Below are 16883 nucleotides of genomic sequence, written 5' to 3' on the forward strand. Positions count from 1 at the left end.
AGTCCTGAACATGAACAACATCTGAAGCAAGGCAAAAAGAGAAAGGAGAGATATGGAGAGAAAGGGATATGGAGTATGGAAGAGGTAAAGACTAAAAAAAGAAAAAAAAAGAGAAAGAAATATAAAAGGACAGAAAGGGAGATGGAGATCAGGAGTAAGAGGAGATAGAAAGAGATAAAGACTGAAAAAAGGCAAAGAGAGAAATGACAAATCTATTGTCAAAATGTCTACGCAATGAAAAGTGGAGATAAGACAAGTAGAAGATCAGAGAGAAAAGGTTCAATCAAAGAAAAACAGACCCCAACACAGTTGAAATCCTTATGTCTCATTGATTCTAATGATCATTTAATTGAGAAACAATTTCAAAGTAAAACAGAATCAACACAAACAAGAGCTACGTCGATTGGCGACTGACACTAATGCCTTATTCTGTGTTTATTTATCATCAAAAATCTCAGTAGCAAACAAAGACCTTAAACAACCCTGAGCTTGAAAACTTGAAAACACATTTACTAAATTAAATAAGTCAGACTCTGCTTTGTGGCCTAAATGTTGGCAGTGGGTTAATCACTGCTGCTGCTGCTGATCCAAGACGGACAGAAGAGGGAGAGGAGGAGAAACAGAGATGGAGAGAAAGAAATTAGGACTAAGGAAGAGTGAGCTAAAGAAAGAATGAGCAAAAGAACATGAGTGAAAGTAAAATGGAGATAGGAAGAGGTGAATACTTAGAAACAAAAAGTGAAAGACAAAGAAAGAGTGAAAGAAACAAAGATATCAGGAGTAAGAGGAAAAAGAAAGATAAAGAAAAAAGAGAAAAGAAGGAAAGGGGCCCTTAACAAATCTATTGCCAACATGTCTATGCAATGGAGAGAAGTTGAAAACAAAGAGAGAGCGAGAGAGAAAAGAAGCACAGGCTCAATACTGTAGAAATCAAAGAGACATTTTCAGAGTGCAGCACTGAACTCCAGTGTTTTTCCACTAGATTCTCACGGTTCAATGGTTGAGCTTGAGAACAGTGAGAGTGCTGACACAGCAGCCTGATCCATCTGATCCAGCTCGCCCTCAAAGGCTGCCGGGCCCCAATTGGTTCTGCTGTTGCTATCGCTGATGCGTTTGAAAAAACACCTGGTCCCGACGCAGGTGCAGCAACGATGAATCCTAGATAATCTGCAGCGAGTCAGGGGGGAGAGCACAGGAGGAAATGGGACAATATAGATTAGTCATCAGTCAGAGACGCTTTAGTGGGAGCTTCTATTTTTGTACCCGAACTGCTTCCTAATGAGTGAGTCGAGAGAGCAGCAGGAATAAGACGTCAACATACGACAGATTTGTTTTACTGTGGGAGACTTGAGTTGATCCTGTGCTGTGAAGTTTCATCACTTAATGAGGAACAAAGCAAATCAATTCACAAGTGGGAGAAACATCTATTCTTACCTCAATAGTGTTCAATTGTGCAGTGGTTTTAAATATCGCTTTTCACTATTTTGAGTACCAGAACTTGTTAATTTGACTATTTTGAGTACCGGTACTTCTTAATGTGACAATTTTACATTCTAGCAGGTGTTAATTTGACTATTTTTCAGTGCCAACACTTCTTAATTTGACTACTTTGTTTAACGACACCCGTTAATGTGACTATTTTGAGTAATGGTACTTCTTAATTGGACTATTCTGAGTACCGGTGATTCTTAATTTGACTATTTTGGCTGGATCTTTTGCGTGTTGCTGGCATTCTGTTGAGGTCCTGAGCAATAACATCATATATTCATCAGATGAATGCTAATTTTTTTCTTTTAATCTTAACTACTGAATTCGCCACAGACTTTAACTTATATATTCAAATGGCTTCAGTCATTTGTGCGCTGCCCATTTCCCTTCACATACTGTTGCCTATATGTAATTATTCAAATTTTTTAAATTAAATTTGGTGGGCTAACCTTGTGGTATATTTTACTGACTGAAAATTTTCAGAATTCATTAAATTTTATAATGAAAGAAGTGACTGAAACAAATTGTATGGCGGCAGATTTTGCAGTACAAATATTAGAATCAAAACACTGTGTTGTGATGAAATGTTCAACACACAACAGGAGGCTGATCTTTGTATGTGTTAAAAGTAATTCAGTCCATGTTCTTGGTTCTTACCGAGAGCAGTAGTGAACGTTTCCTTCACTGAAACGAGGAGAGATCTATTTTTGGTGTTCATCGATTATCTGTTACATGCTATTTGTTACCATGCCTGAAAATAAATGAGCTAATCCAATTCACCGGGTTCAGCTGGAGTTAATGGCCCAACTGCTCTTGTATCAAGTTACAACACACAGAAGGCAGTGGATGGTTTTGTGCGTCTACAACTGGGAAAGCAGACAGTAAATTTCATTACAGTTTACAGAACATTTCATCTAATAACTGCATATTGGAGTCTTAAGGACACTGTAAATGGATATTTGAGGCACAAATCCACAATTAATTTAAGCATTAATGCCATTTTGGTTTAATTTGAAATCAGCAACAACAACGCTCCTGAGATGATAATATCCTTACGACAGCGATTCATTAGCAGACCTTCATTGTGCCATCAGCGTTTGTGTTTGTTTTGGACATGTTTACGCAAACTCATCGCCACATACATGTCGGTGCTGAACTCAAGTCTTAAACCTGTGCCATTCAAAAACACAAGTTCAAACCAAATAAGACGTACAGGCTGAAGCCAAGAAGGAATTATTTGGTCGACTTCTACATGCTACAATAAAAGCTCTTGCATCTGTTGAGTCAGTCTTGTGTCGCGTTAGTCTCGCGTGGTGTCGTGTCCTCCTGGCTCGGGGGAGGGACGGCAGAGCTGCTTTTGGCTGCGTTTAACTCTTTCTTCAGAGTTTTCAGGCACTTGTCCAGCCGCTTGATGCACAGCGTCACGTCCTCTCGAGTAATGCCCACGGCTGAGGCGGCGTTGAGGTACGGGCAGGGATACGTCTCAGAGTGTGACATGAAGCCACGGAACGTGTGCCCACTTACGACCTGCTCCTTGCCCAGTGGTATTACCCTAGAATCACGGATGAGAACAAGGATCATCGTACTACTGCAGTATTGATTATTCAATATACGAGTCAATATGTTTGTTGACAAAGGCTATAAACCTGGCTTGTACAGCAAAGGGCCCTTTTCCACTATGGTAGCAGCTCACCTCGACTCGTACGGTTTAGGTTGGTTTTCCACAACAAAATGGTACCTACTCAACGTGGGCGGAGTCATTACTGCATGGCTGCATGAAACTGCCGTGAAACTTGGTGACGAGTGACTAGTGACTTGTAAAGCAATTGTTTTCAGTGTAACTTAATCATTAGAATCAGTTCATTAAAATTTGTTCAGTACTTCCTGCGTGACTGGAGCACATACAGCAGCAGGGTTTGTGATGCCGCTTGCGGGTTGCGATCAGCACTGCTGTCACCAAGTACACCAGACTCCTCTGTTAAATATTGAGATTTTAGACATTTCCCTGGTAGTTGTTGGAGATTAACCCATGTTTTTAGGGTTGTTCTTTTTAATTGATTAACAGATTGGCACGGTTCGGTTTGATTCTTGTGGGACGTCTCTTCCTGTGACAGCACTCTGACCAATCAGTGGCCAGCAGTCTGATGACGTCACACATAGTACTTACTCAGCGCGTTTGGAACTTCGCAAGAGCAGGTACTAAAAAGAATTTACCTGTATCAGATACTATGCTAGTGGAAACTATGCTGTGTCGAGGCGATGCGAGGCGAGTCAAGCTGGTGGAAACAAAAAAGTAAAATGCCCTTTATATTTTTGTACAAGTTACTCAAAATAACTGTTTTACTCAGATACGTTTAATGCAAGCAACCCACATCTTACTGTCCATTACTTGTGCAATAAATAACTGCAGAAAACTTAAAACCTGGCAAATAATTGGCAAAGTGGATGTAACTCAAAGCTATATTCAAAAATTGATCAGACACAAGTATTATATTGTTTTAGTCTCAACAGGAAACATGTCACTCTTTAGGCGCTTTATGCTCCACTATATTCACTAAGTATCTTTGTGTGTCTTTTTTTGTTTGTTTGGTTTTTGTGGCTAAAATAAGATAAATGTGGTGTCAGTGAACCACATCCCTACCACCAAACAGTCTTGGTATCCAGTGTTGACAGTCACTGTACAGATATATTTAATTTAATTAATCTCATGCCATCAAACACTGAAAGTAAAGTATTGCTTTACTACTGTAATTCAGCTGAAACATGGTAAAAATATTCAAAATAATAAAAAATTTTCATTATGAGGCTACAACAGCAAAATAATGAATCATGTTACGATTCTCTCGCTCTCTCTCTCTCCAAAAAGGCAACATGATGATGGAACAAACCGGCGACCCATATGTATGTTAACCCCCACTTCCACACACACACACTTTATAGAAAAGGATAAAAGTTTTGGGAAAGAAAGAGTCAGCAAAGGCAATTTTAGAGTATTCCTCCGCTCCTGGAGCAAAAGTAGGACAGATATTGAAATATGTCGAAATCCTGCATTGTGTCAAACTTGTTAACTTTTGAATTTCTCCTCGTCTCCAAAGTATCAAACTCAAACGTCTGTTTCTGAAATCTCCCAGAGTTTCACTGCCGTCAGCAGAGTTGAGACTTGCTTTAATGTGAAATCAATTACCGGCTAGCTATTAGGAGGATGTGTATGAGAGAGGAGATGATTATGGTCAAAAAATGTACTGCAATATGATGTTGGCTGTGTGCATGTGTTTTCCTGGAAAACAGAATAGCTCACAGTTGGTGTGTGTGTGTGTGTGCTCACACTGACGTGTATGACATAATGCCACAAATTAAATAAATGTACTCTCATTTCATATATACTACTGAGAGACAAGGGATAAAAAAAACTTGAGGAGATGCTACTGGGGTGCCAACTTTGGTTGACATGGAATTCAAGGACTTTCCAGGACCAATTACTTTAAATTGAAGGACAGAATGTGCCGACACAGCTTAAGATGGGAGGGCAACTTGCAAGAGATGCTTCGCCCATGGCGTCCACGTCTATTGATTTGTAGCATGCTCTGCATCTGGCCAAGTGACTGTCCTTGGGATCTTGGGCAAGCCAGTCTTTGTAATTTTATTTGGTGAGCCAGAGATCTTGGAATTTGCATTCCTGAGGCATCACATAATTTGCACTCTCTTCCTCAGCGTTACTCGCTCATTGTTCTGTATGGAATCTCACATCCACGGTGGAGGGAGACAGCGGCCCAGCTGCCACAACACCACATGTAATAAGTAACTTCATGTTTGTGTAGTGTACAATCATACCGTGTACGTAGATTAAAGCATGAAACAGTAGGTGGCGCCACAACAAACAAGGGCACGTTGATGGCAGGAGACATTTACCTAAATATCAATTTACGTTCTTTCTTGCACATGATTCAACCAACTCAAGGGTTTTGAAAAAAAAAATTCTAATTCATATACTTTCAAGGAATTAAAGGAACCCTGTGCTACACTGTGAACTCTCATTTGATGGAAGCATGGAGGCTCCAACTTTGTGGTTTTTATAATCAAGTAAAGAATTTTAAACGATCTTAAGATGAGGAAAAAACAAGACAAATGAGCGCAATTTTAAAACCGAGAGTGATGACCAGGAGGTATGGATAGGGAGGGAGAACATGGCCGTCAAAGCTGCAGTGTTTGTCCTCACTGTGTGCACGGTAATGGAAACAGCCAATTCAATTAGGAGGCAACCATGACAGGATGGGCTGTCTCATTATCTTAAGTAGTTTCCACCACTCTACCATATTCCACGGGTGTATCTGCCTGATGGCTGATTTTTGTTTAGGCAACACTCGACTCCTCGCCTTGTTTTTGTGAACAAATTTCCCGAGCCTCGTCCCTGCCCACATCACACACTTCATCCTCCTTGTCCTCCCCTATGTTTCCATTTCCAGGCCAGATTGTGGCCCTGCTCATTTTTAGGTTTTCATACCTGGCACCTGAAACTTGCCGGGTGAACAACATGGAGCCCAGCTGTGTCACTGCCTTGTCGTCCTCAGCCTGCAAACCATCCAGAGACATGGCTGATGGAGAAACACACAGAGACTTTAGAATTCACAAGATCAGGCAAAGTATATGGATGAATGATGCAGTTCATGGCCTGTAGCCATGTATATTGAGCTCACCCAGCGAAATGGGGTTATGTGGGGTGTGAAGCAATCGCTCCCCGTGTGCAGAGGCCAGACTCTTCAGCTCCTGAGCCAGGAGCAAATACATTTCCTGCAGGTCATGAAGACGTAGAGAAAACATGAGACAGAACAAGGGCGAGGGAGGGCAATACAAAATAACTATAAATAACCACACAATGCTTCCCTCACACACTGTCACAGTCTTATTTTAGAGGCCCCCCCTTTTTGGTTTTTGCAAATCAAGCAAATCTACCCACAATCCTCACTCCGCTCTTTCCTTTTGCCTGCCTGTATAACATTTCCTATCGAAGCTCGAGTTTCACGTCACACCTCCACTCCTGGGATCAATTAGAGAGACAGGGATGGGAGGAGGGATGCATTTTGAGATTTTAGCAGCCACATGGTTTGTATAAATGCTGACAAAGTGTGTTTTGTTTAAGAAAGCAGCTGAAGAAGGGTGATGGGAGTTTGGAACAGATGCGACGAGACCAGGGCCCAGGAGGCAAAGCAACTCAACAACAGATCGCAGTGTTTTTGTTGCGGCTGCAGATTCCCCAGTGGAGAGTTGCATGTTAACAAATCGGCTCTGTGCAACTGGGTGTGTGTGTGTGTGTATGTGTGTGTGTGTGTGTGTGTGTGTGCGCGCGCGTGTCAGCGTGCTGTGCTGACTCATACTTTCCACGTTTGTAAGCATCAAGAAGGGAAACATTTTCTGTGACTGATATTTAAACATAAATGGTCTTTCAATAATGTGACATAAGTGTGACATACTCTACAATACCAAAGGACAATTGTATCATTCTAAAAAGAAATAATGAGGAAACGATGAGCATGTACTGGCTAAAACCAACATCCCAAACCAAAAACACACTCTTTTCAATAATCTACACATTTTTAAACGGCTACTGGAGGGTGTAAATGAATCTTGATGGATGAAACGTGTTGAAATATTTAAAAGCTTTTGACTCAGTTCTCTACACACTATGATGAAACGGCTCCATCACATTAATTATGGATCATGTGGACCAAGAGACCAAATCAATAACTCCTGATGGCTGCGGGTCATATGAGAGGCCTGGAGGAATTTCCTAGATGCATGTTTCTTCTGCAGGGTCAATTTTTACGATAATAGTGTCGTGTTTATTGTACGTCTTCCCGGAAGGGTTTCATGTTTAGATTTCTACTTTAGGTCGATTTTAATTTGTATAATTCCATCTGAGGACCAACTCTCTGTTCCAGGTTTTGATTTCAAAGGTCTGAGCGTCAGGATACGAACACAGCACGGTACATTCACGGTATGTTTGGAGCAGGGAAGAATATGCTGCAGTGCCTCTAGTTTAGACAGGGGGATGCTGCATTGTGAGGATGTCTGCTTTAAAGCAGGGAGCCACCAGGGGATGTTTGCTGAAACTTCTGGATCAATTTTATCTTGCTATAGCACACACCACCCTCCACAGAGCTCAGTGCCTGTTCAAGCTGAAATTCTCACTTACTCAGTGAGACTGCAGGTAGAACTCTGCACACACACACGCGCACAATGTGCTGCAATTCAATACAACTTATATAAGCTGCTCTCCAGGGGAAAAGCTGTCGACACAGCACACTCATAGAAGGGTATTCAGAATAACTGGGATACGACTGACAACACTGCAGTGTTTTTATGTCATTCTACAGTATTGCTCTGGTCATATCAGCACATTTATCACACCACACTTCAACAATGAGGCGGGGACAATTCTTAAAATGTATTTTCAGATTTAGTCACACTGGCTGGTTACAGCTGAATTCATAAGATGCTTAAACAAATAAAACTGACCTTTTGTTTACATTGGCTACATTCTCTTCAGTGCGACGTGGCATATTTTTAACATGACAGTTCCTGAAGACAACCCTTATATCTTATATGCAAAATTTTGAGAAGTAGACACTCGGGTAATGTTTACTGGGCAACAAGGATGGGGTAATTGAAAAATGCAGCCTGTGCTGCAGTGTGACGTGTGCATGCTCTCACTTTTCTTTCCGACACAAGTTTCTTGTAGCCTCTGGCTCCCAGTGTGAGAAGAGTAATGAGGACGTCAAGGGAGGGCGAGGCTGATGCTCGACCTGGACATGGACAGACCAAGAGGTGACTTTGTGAGGCAGTGCCAACTGTTGTTGACAACTTTTCAGAACATTGCCAACATTTATGACTGTACACTATACAAGGGCAGTTTCCGCATCGACACATTTTATCAAAATATATTCTACTCAAAACTATTACCTAGAAACAAACGCTTATATTCTGAAGGTATAAACATCCTGAGATTAGACTGGATTTGATTTTTTTGATCCTGCACCAGAGAAATGCACTAATTATTGCAGCAAAAGGTGTCAGAGGTAGATTCATTTGACATTTCCAACTAAAGATAAACAGAATAAGCAACAACAATGGGATAATATACAAATGTAAACACAAAATTTAATTTTCAACATTTAAATTTTGAAATAGCATAGAAGAGAAAATATGAAAAAGACATGTATTGCATAATATATATATATATATATAATATGCATAATATACACAGTTCATTTTGAAACTCTAATCCTTCTTGTGTGTCTTAATTTAACATTTCATATGGCACACATACACAATAAAATACAAAGAAAAACCTCAAAGAGGGAAAATTATCATTAGGTGAGAAAATGTATGCATTTTAATGCTAATTTAGATGCAATATCTTGTCATATAGATTTGAAAAAAAGTGTAAAACTCAACAATACAGAACATGCATGAAAATCTATACAAACATTAATTCAGACCCACTCACCTGGGTACATCCTACTGATCTCCTGTATGAAAGCCTCATCAAAACCTGCAATTATGGCACCACCTACTGGCACCATGAAGTTCTTGTCTAAGCTCTGTACAAAGGCATCGATTCTTCCAACACGAGCCCCCTGGGGACAGACAAATGTTTTCACTGACCAACTGCCAAGAGTGATGCCAGTGATTTAGGGGGATGAAGTCAGGTCTGCAAGTATTTTCAACAGTGACTCAGCATTTGGTGATATTATTTCTAAATGGTTGATGCCAATTTGTCTGTCACAGCCATTGAATTAAAGCTCAAACACAACATCACATATTGGTTGTTTTCATTGTTTTCTGCCTCCACAGTGCAAAAGAGAGGGTGAGTGATGCCTACCTGTTGTATGAGGTGCATGCATTTGGACGACTGTACACCGTATGCGTTGTTGACTATGTGGGGGATGCTGTGTTTGGCACAGATAGTGGCCAGCTCCTCAAGCCTGCAAGACAAGATGACACAAACATTTAGTAAAGGCCACAGTGAATATCTTACATAATTGTATTACCTGTGCCATAGAGGTTATGGTCTCAGTTATCTGTTGTAGTGTTGGTGATTTGTTCGTCTCACAGTTCAACTCGAGTGAGGCAGCGGCGAAAGTGAGTTGTTTACTCAATTCACAGAGATTCACTCTGTGAGGAGGGGAATCTCTGTGTCCCCTCCTCTTTATTTTAGAACATGTCAATTTTTGTTTTGTTTTTCCTCTAATCCTTGCTCTGCTGTGTTCTCTTACTCTCTGAGCAGTCAGCCCCCCCCCATGCACATGCTGTCCCTTCACACACCCCGTCAAAGGTGAGTGATAAAAAAAGAGGGAGAGACTGTGGCCACATCCAGACGTAAACAATCTTTCCTTTGCCGTTTTCGCAAAGTTCCCTGTAATCGTTTCAGGAAATATCTCTGTCAGCTGAAGTGCAAATGACAAGACTGGAAGTTGTGCTGTAACACTCCACCACAAACAGAAGAAGACATTGTACACATGACATATATAATAACAGAGACCGAATGAACCGAGCCAGAGAAAAGAGAGGGAAATGATGTCTGTTATTAATAGCATAATATGCATTGTAAAAAGATATAAATATAAACAATATAGTGCAGCCCTACTTCATAGACATAACTACGAATATAATGAAATACAAGGGTAGAAACTGGACATCATTATTTACTTATGTAAAAATTACATTCACTCTCATTACTTAGACATACACACATACATACACACATACAGTGGGTGTTTGTATAAACAGTATGTGTACTGACACACCAAGTGATTCAATCACTCACTGAGTCAGTTATTTAGTTATTAGTGTACTAGTCCATCAGTGATTCAGCGGTTTAAAACTGTCAAAAAATTTGACTCAGCAAATCCCAGAATAAATTTAGATCACTTATAAAAGACCGAAAATGAAAGAAAATGTGGTTAACTGCAAGTGATCCATTAACCGAGTGTACTGTGCGTCAGCGTACCAATTCACCAGTTCAGTGATTCAGAGGCTTAAACTGTCTCAGCAAATCCCAGAACAAGATTAGATTAGATTAGTTAAAAATACCGAAAATTCCAGAAAATGTGTATTAAACAATTATCAAGGTCATTTCTAAAATCTCTATTTTAACAGAAGGGGTTTGGTGTATTTAGAGACAGCACTGACGAGAGCCGGAAGTACGGAACTGAATCACTCAGTTTCAGTTCAGTGAGTCAGGCGGAGTTATGCAGGAAATACTGAAGGATTGGGTACACTGAAAACAACTGCTGTTCCCATCACGAGTCTGTCAGTAGCAAAAACTTCTCAACAAGACTTTCTCAATTACTTGATGCAGACATCATGATGAAGAATAATGCATTTTTCTTGTATATACCTGTATATCATGATATCTGCATTATGTAGAGTATTAATATCTCTTAACAGGTCCAGATAATAACCCTGGTTTTAGTGAGGGCAGAGGTATGTCTATTGGAGAAGAAATATCACACCTTTGAATCATTTTAATCATGCAACTTTGAAAAGCCTGAATGAGAGCTTGTATCACCTGTCGGGGACTCTTGGGGCAAAGCAGGAAGTTGTTGAATGAACACACAGGACATTCTCCGCTCCGAGCTCCTCGATCTTGCGCTCGACCGCTTCCAGGTCCGTGCGCAACTCGTCGCCTTCGAGAACGTTCTCCACCACCACGGGTTCGAAACCTGATGAGACAAGTTGCATGGGAGCAAAGTGTGGAGAATTGCCCTAAGCTGTGAGTGTGTGTCTTTCTGTGAGGTAGAAGAACGTGTCTGAATCCGCAGCGGAAAGATGCTGGATTTATTCACGCCAATAATAAGAAAACATGAAGTTTGTCATCGGGGTGGGGTTGCACCAATTTGTCATGATTATCTGCTAAATTCAGGATTTATTACATTATCGTTACTAAACCACTACTAAAGCCTTAGAAATTACTAACTAGTTTGCAGCTAATAGTTCAGAATTTTTCGTTGCAACAAGCTGGCCACCCAATCACATCATAAAACAGAATGTGAACAGCGTGGTGTCCTCGACCCGGACATAAACGAGGTGCTAACAAATACAGTATAGTTTCTGACCTACTCAAGTACAGAATATTACCAACCTCCACCTACATCTACATGGACCCTATCGCAGAAAATTCAGTGAAATACAAATTTGAAGAGATGGAGGTTGAGGCCCGTTCAGCTCCAAGTCCCTGATTTGGATTATTTGGTCACGTCGGAAACTTTACTGTAATAAATACCTGTGTTATTGTACTAGGAACCCTTTTGCAGATGACTGGCTCCTCTTCCTATAGTGACCTCATCCTCTCCAAAGAGAGCTATTATTCTCTTTGTGTTTTGTTAGTAAGCCAGGTAAAGCTAGACTTACACCACCTCTCGGGTGTAAATATTACTTAGCTGTACACAGTTGCTCGTAAATGTGGTGTAACCCATTTCAAAAACGGCCCCAGATAACTAGTGTCAAAAACCATTTGGGAATAAAATTCTCCGTCTGTGTGTAACATTTATAATCACCTGCTGTGATCATGGCTTTGAAACAGGACTTCTGGTCGATGCGAGGCCAAATGATGTAACGAGCCTTGGGCCTCCGATGACGAAGGGTCAGGAAGCACAGAGTAAGGCTCATTCCTGTTGCCATGGGAACTACAAAGCAGCTTGCTGCGCTCCTCACACCTGATATCAAGAAAAGAACAGCATGCTTTTCTTGTCTTTCTCAAGTCCCCTTCTTAAAAAAAAATAACAACCCTGATGATTAAGGAAACCATGAGCACAAATGTGATATTACAAAACAGACACAAGATGTTTGAAAGAAGCAGGTAATTGAATGAGTTGCATTGTGGGAAATGTAGGATTGACTTTTCATTTGTATCCATCTTTAATCTTCTAAAAACATCTTTCAGTTCTTCCTTGACATGGAAATCTTGTTTATTTGGCTCATATATTTACCTGTGAGTTTTATGATGTCCAACACAACAGAGTTTGTGAGCTTGTTGAGCAGACTGGATCCCGCAGCTTTAGGCTGAACAGCGGCGATGTCACCTGACCGACCGATGCCATGGATCAACCTACATGGAAACAGCTGAACGTCATGACAGGAAGCGTTAAACCTCAGTGTGAAGTATGTGAATAGAGCCTGATCAATAATAATTATATTATGTACATTTTAGAATCCATAAAAGGCAGATGGCCAGATGTAGAGAACAGTCTTTACATTAGACTACTGGTCTTAACTGATTTTTATGGGACATTTGGGACCTGATGCAGCACTCATCTTTGTTTTTGTCACTTTCCTGTATAAAATTGATCACTCAGTGAATGTCTTTGCTGAGTTAAGTTTTCAGTATTTTGGATTTTGTGGAAACACTTCAGTTTACACTAGATGTATTTAAAAGCTCTAGATTCTTGAGTCATCTAGAAGATGAAACTGAGTTGTAAGTTTACTTATTTTATAAACTATAACAAAATATTTGCAAGAGATAGGGCAAGATGGAGGCAGAGGATCCACTGTGAGGAATAGGGCTGAACAATTTTGATTAAATATCTAATTGCGATTATTTTGACAGGAATTGCGATAGCGGTTTGAGTCGCAATATCAGAGGGAACGGTAATTTTGACGTCATTATTCTTATTTTCATTTGAAAAACCTATTTAAAATGATTACTGTGTGATATGTGTGCAGATCTATGAGAAACAAATATGTTCTCTTCAGTCTGTAGAATAAGATGTGCATAGATCAAGACAGTAATTAATCTAAAATAATATTTTGGACACACATTTTGGATTTAACAAATACTGTGATTCTTGTGATTTGAAATTCAATCGATTAATTGTTCAGCCCTAGTGGGGACCCTAAAGGTAAAGACCGAAAGAAGAAGAAAATATCCTGTTTCCAAAGACAGAAATTACATTTTCTTTACATTTCTTTGATAAACTATTTCACTAGACTCTTCTCAAAAATATTAAACAGAATAAAATATCTGCTAATTTGACAATCATTGGTCATTGACAATCATTACCAAATAGAACTTTTTTTCCCCCAAACTAGGAACAGTATCGTGTCCAATGAAATATAAGTGAGTTCATGCATCAGACTTGAACCTGTAATGTCGTCTTGCCACCAGGCTGGAAGCCACGCGGCCTTCCCTCTCCCCGACGCCACAGTTACTAAGAAAGTTATTGCTGTCCATCACAGCCAGCTCGTTCAGGAAGAGCTCGACGGTGCTCTCACTCCAGCCTTCCTCTGGACACTTGCCCTGCGGACACACAAGACGTTGTTGGTGCTTCTCTGGAGTCACACTGAGAAAAACTGAAGTCACACTTTTGGACTTTACCTGTTCCAGTAAGAGTCTGATGAGCTGCTCGTGGCTCCGACGTGCCTGACATCCCTGTCGAACGTAGGAGGCTGAGACTATCTTCTCACTCAGGGTGAAGTTTTCACTGTTCATCTCTGCCACACCTGAAAGAAAATGTTTCTTAATATTTTTAGAGCATAGGTCTCATACTTGTGGCCTGTCTTTAATATTTATGAATTTTGCGTGTTTTATTGTGAACTATGTATCACCCCATATCAAAACAAACGGTGAATTATTGTCACAAATATTCATATTGCAATATTAGGATGGAATTTTCTGACATAAATGTATTCTCATATCGACCACCACTACTGAGCAGGTGTTTCTTTCCCCCCTGGCACAGTTGAAATGTTTTCACTTGACTGTCCCCTCAAGATCACACGAGACACTCGAGTTTTAGACCCCTGGTTTATTACGTTTTGTGTCACTCTATTTTTTTTGTTATGATAAGAAATACACCATAAAACATATTTGAGCACAGGATTGTTTAAGTAAATCAGATACATTGTGTTAAAAAGCATCAACATTTTCTATATTGCAATAGTTTTCTGGGATGATCACAGAAGCACGTCATCATAATGTAATTCCTATGCTATTCAATAAAGATGACCCAGTGACTCCATCGTCAGAGATGAGTAATAAGTACTTCAACAAGTAAATGATTACAAAGACTGTAAAAAAGATGGAGGAACATGTAAATATGAGGATAAAGTTTGGATACGAGGAACAGCATACCAGAGGAATTAAAATCAAGTTTTTCACTTTTCAAACTTAAACAAAACATTTAAAACTTTGACTATAAATAGATATATAAAAACAGAGTAATATTTTGTCTGGAGATAACTATTTGTATATGTTTTACAAATCACAAGCTGATGGATAACAAAAGTACTAAGGGTTGGATAAAAAGAACCTTGAGCTACAGCCTACACATGTTCAGTTTCTTTATGTGCAGAATGCTGCATATAAGATTTACATACGATTGTGCGTCTAACATACGTCAACATGAATGTATTTATTTGTGTTAGACTAGCCTACATATATATGTACACACACACATAATCAGACAGCTTTATATATACACATATATATGTATACACATATACAAATAAATAAATATAGATATATGTATATAAATATACATATATACACACACACACACATATATATATACATACATATGTATATATATATATATATATATATATATATATATATATATATATATATACATACATACATATGTATATATATATATATACATACACATACATATATATACATATATATATATATATATACATACATATATATATATACATACATATACATACATATATACATATATACATACATATATATATATATATATATATATATATACATACATATATATATACATACATACATACACAAACACGTATATATATATAAAAAATGTATGTGCATTTCAATGAAACTATGAAATAACTCCAGGTCTTGTTTTAGTTTATCATAAATTGCGTTGCGTTGATATGTATCGTAAGTCTTCACAACGCAACATCGTTACAGCATTGCATGCTTTCTTAATGGGACCTTAATCAGTAACAGCTGTAATCAGACTTCTGAAGCGTGGCGCGCGCGTGTGTGTGTGTCAGGGCCCCCACACCAAACGCTGCACTGTATTTCATCAGGAAACACAGTCTTTAGTTAATTTACAGTTGCTTCGTGAAGTTTACAGTGGGAAAGGGCAGCTAGCTGCAATGCTAAGCTAACGATTTCACGTGCAAATACGACAGCGTGCAGTTTGGACGCGGCTGTTACGTTTAACGTTCTTACCTTTCCCGCACTAGTCCCCGCGTTCACACTGTCAAACCAGCTCCAGACTAAACAGGTCGGCAGCGTTTACGTCAAAGACAAGAAGGACCAGAGCAGAACACGCGACAAGCCGACAACTGCAGCCCGTCAGGCAGTCACGTGACCACAGAGCGTATGTCATGTGATCAATGATGTGTTCACGTTCGTGACCAATGACGTGTTCACGTTCGAGTGGCATAAGAGCCAATTTTGATTACAAAAACAAAACAACAACAATTCGATTATTTGAATAAATAACTTTTATTGAACAAAAAACTGACCGAAATGAATAAAGCATTATAAGGAAATTTTTATTGACATTAAAATTCATTTATACACTAAGTCATTCAATTACTTATTTAAACCATATACCTCTTACTGCGTACTATTTCTTGATACTGTATCCCAGCATAATGGGGATTATTTCACAAAGCACACGTTACAGTTCAGCTCTTGGATCACATTAATTCATCAAAGAAAGAAAGAAAACACTATACTACAGCTGTCTGATTAATGTAATGGAGTAAATATGTAATAGAAAAAAAAATATTTTTTTCTATTACATATTGTGGACTACCACAGATAATTATTTTGTTCATATATAAATAATGATAATAATAATAATAATAACAACAACAACAATAATAATAATAGTAGTACAACCTTGCAGCATTCAGCGTTTTGTGTCACTTTGTCTATTTATTTTGTTTAATAATACACCATAAAGGAAGATATTTGAGCACAGGATTGTATGTATGTCTATATTGCAATTGTTTTCTGGGATGATCACAGAAGCACGTCATCATAATGTAATTCCTATGCCATTCAATAAAGATGGCCCAGTGACTCCATCATCAGAGAGGAGTAATAAGTACATCAACAAGTAAATAATAATTGACATAAACATATTGTCCTCGCACAGGGTGAAAAATAGACCCCCCAAAACAATTTAAAAAAAAAAAAAATTAAAAAATCCTAACAATTAAGAAACTGGGAAAGAAAACATGACCATGAAGCCACATGTGTGAACAAACACAGACTCGATATTAGATTTGAGATATTTCAAAAATATTTTCTGATTTGTTTGTTTGTTTTTGCAGCAAGGGGGAGAGAAAGATGGCAGTGTGATGGCATAGCAGGGCTTTCAAATCAACAGCTATGCCAA

General features: G+C 39.0%; 1 protein-coding gene across 1 annotated transcript; it reads right to left on the reverse strand.

Annotated features, from left to right (window-relative positions):
• Window positions 1-312: 312 nt before the first annotated feature.
• sepsecs (Sep (O-phosphoserine) tRNA:Sec (selenocysteine) tRNA synthase) lies at window positions 313-15859 on the reverse strand. The gene is made up of 12 exons (XM_044021737.1): window positions 15701-15859; window positions 13862-13986; window positions 13629-13783; window positions 12477-12595; window positions 12045-12203; window positions 11057-11210; window positions 9368-9470; window positions 8993-9122; window positions 8197-8288; window positions 6183-6276; window positions 5990-6080; window positions 313-3040 (listed from the first exon to the last, which is right to left on the reverse strand). Exons 2-12 carry the CDS (start codon window positions 13973-13975, stop codon window positions 2773-2775), a joined length of 1479 nt encoding a protein of 492 aa, XP_043877672.1. The 5' UTR covers window positions 13976-13986; window positions 15701-15859; the 3' UTR covers window positions 313-2772.
• Window positions 15860-16883: the final 1024 nt, after the last annotated feature.

This window comes from Solea senegalensis, linkage group LG3 (genome assembly GCF_019176455.1).
Source record: "Solea senegalensis isolate Sse05_10M linkage group LG3, IFAPA_SoseM_1, whole genome shotgun sequence".
In the NCBI taxonomy this organism is placed as follows: Eukaryota; Metazoa; Chordata; class Actinopteri; order Pleuronectiformes; family Soleidae; genus Solea; species Solea senegalensis.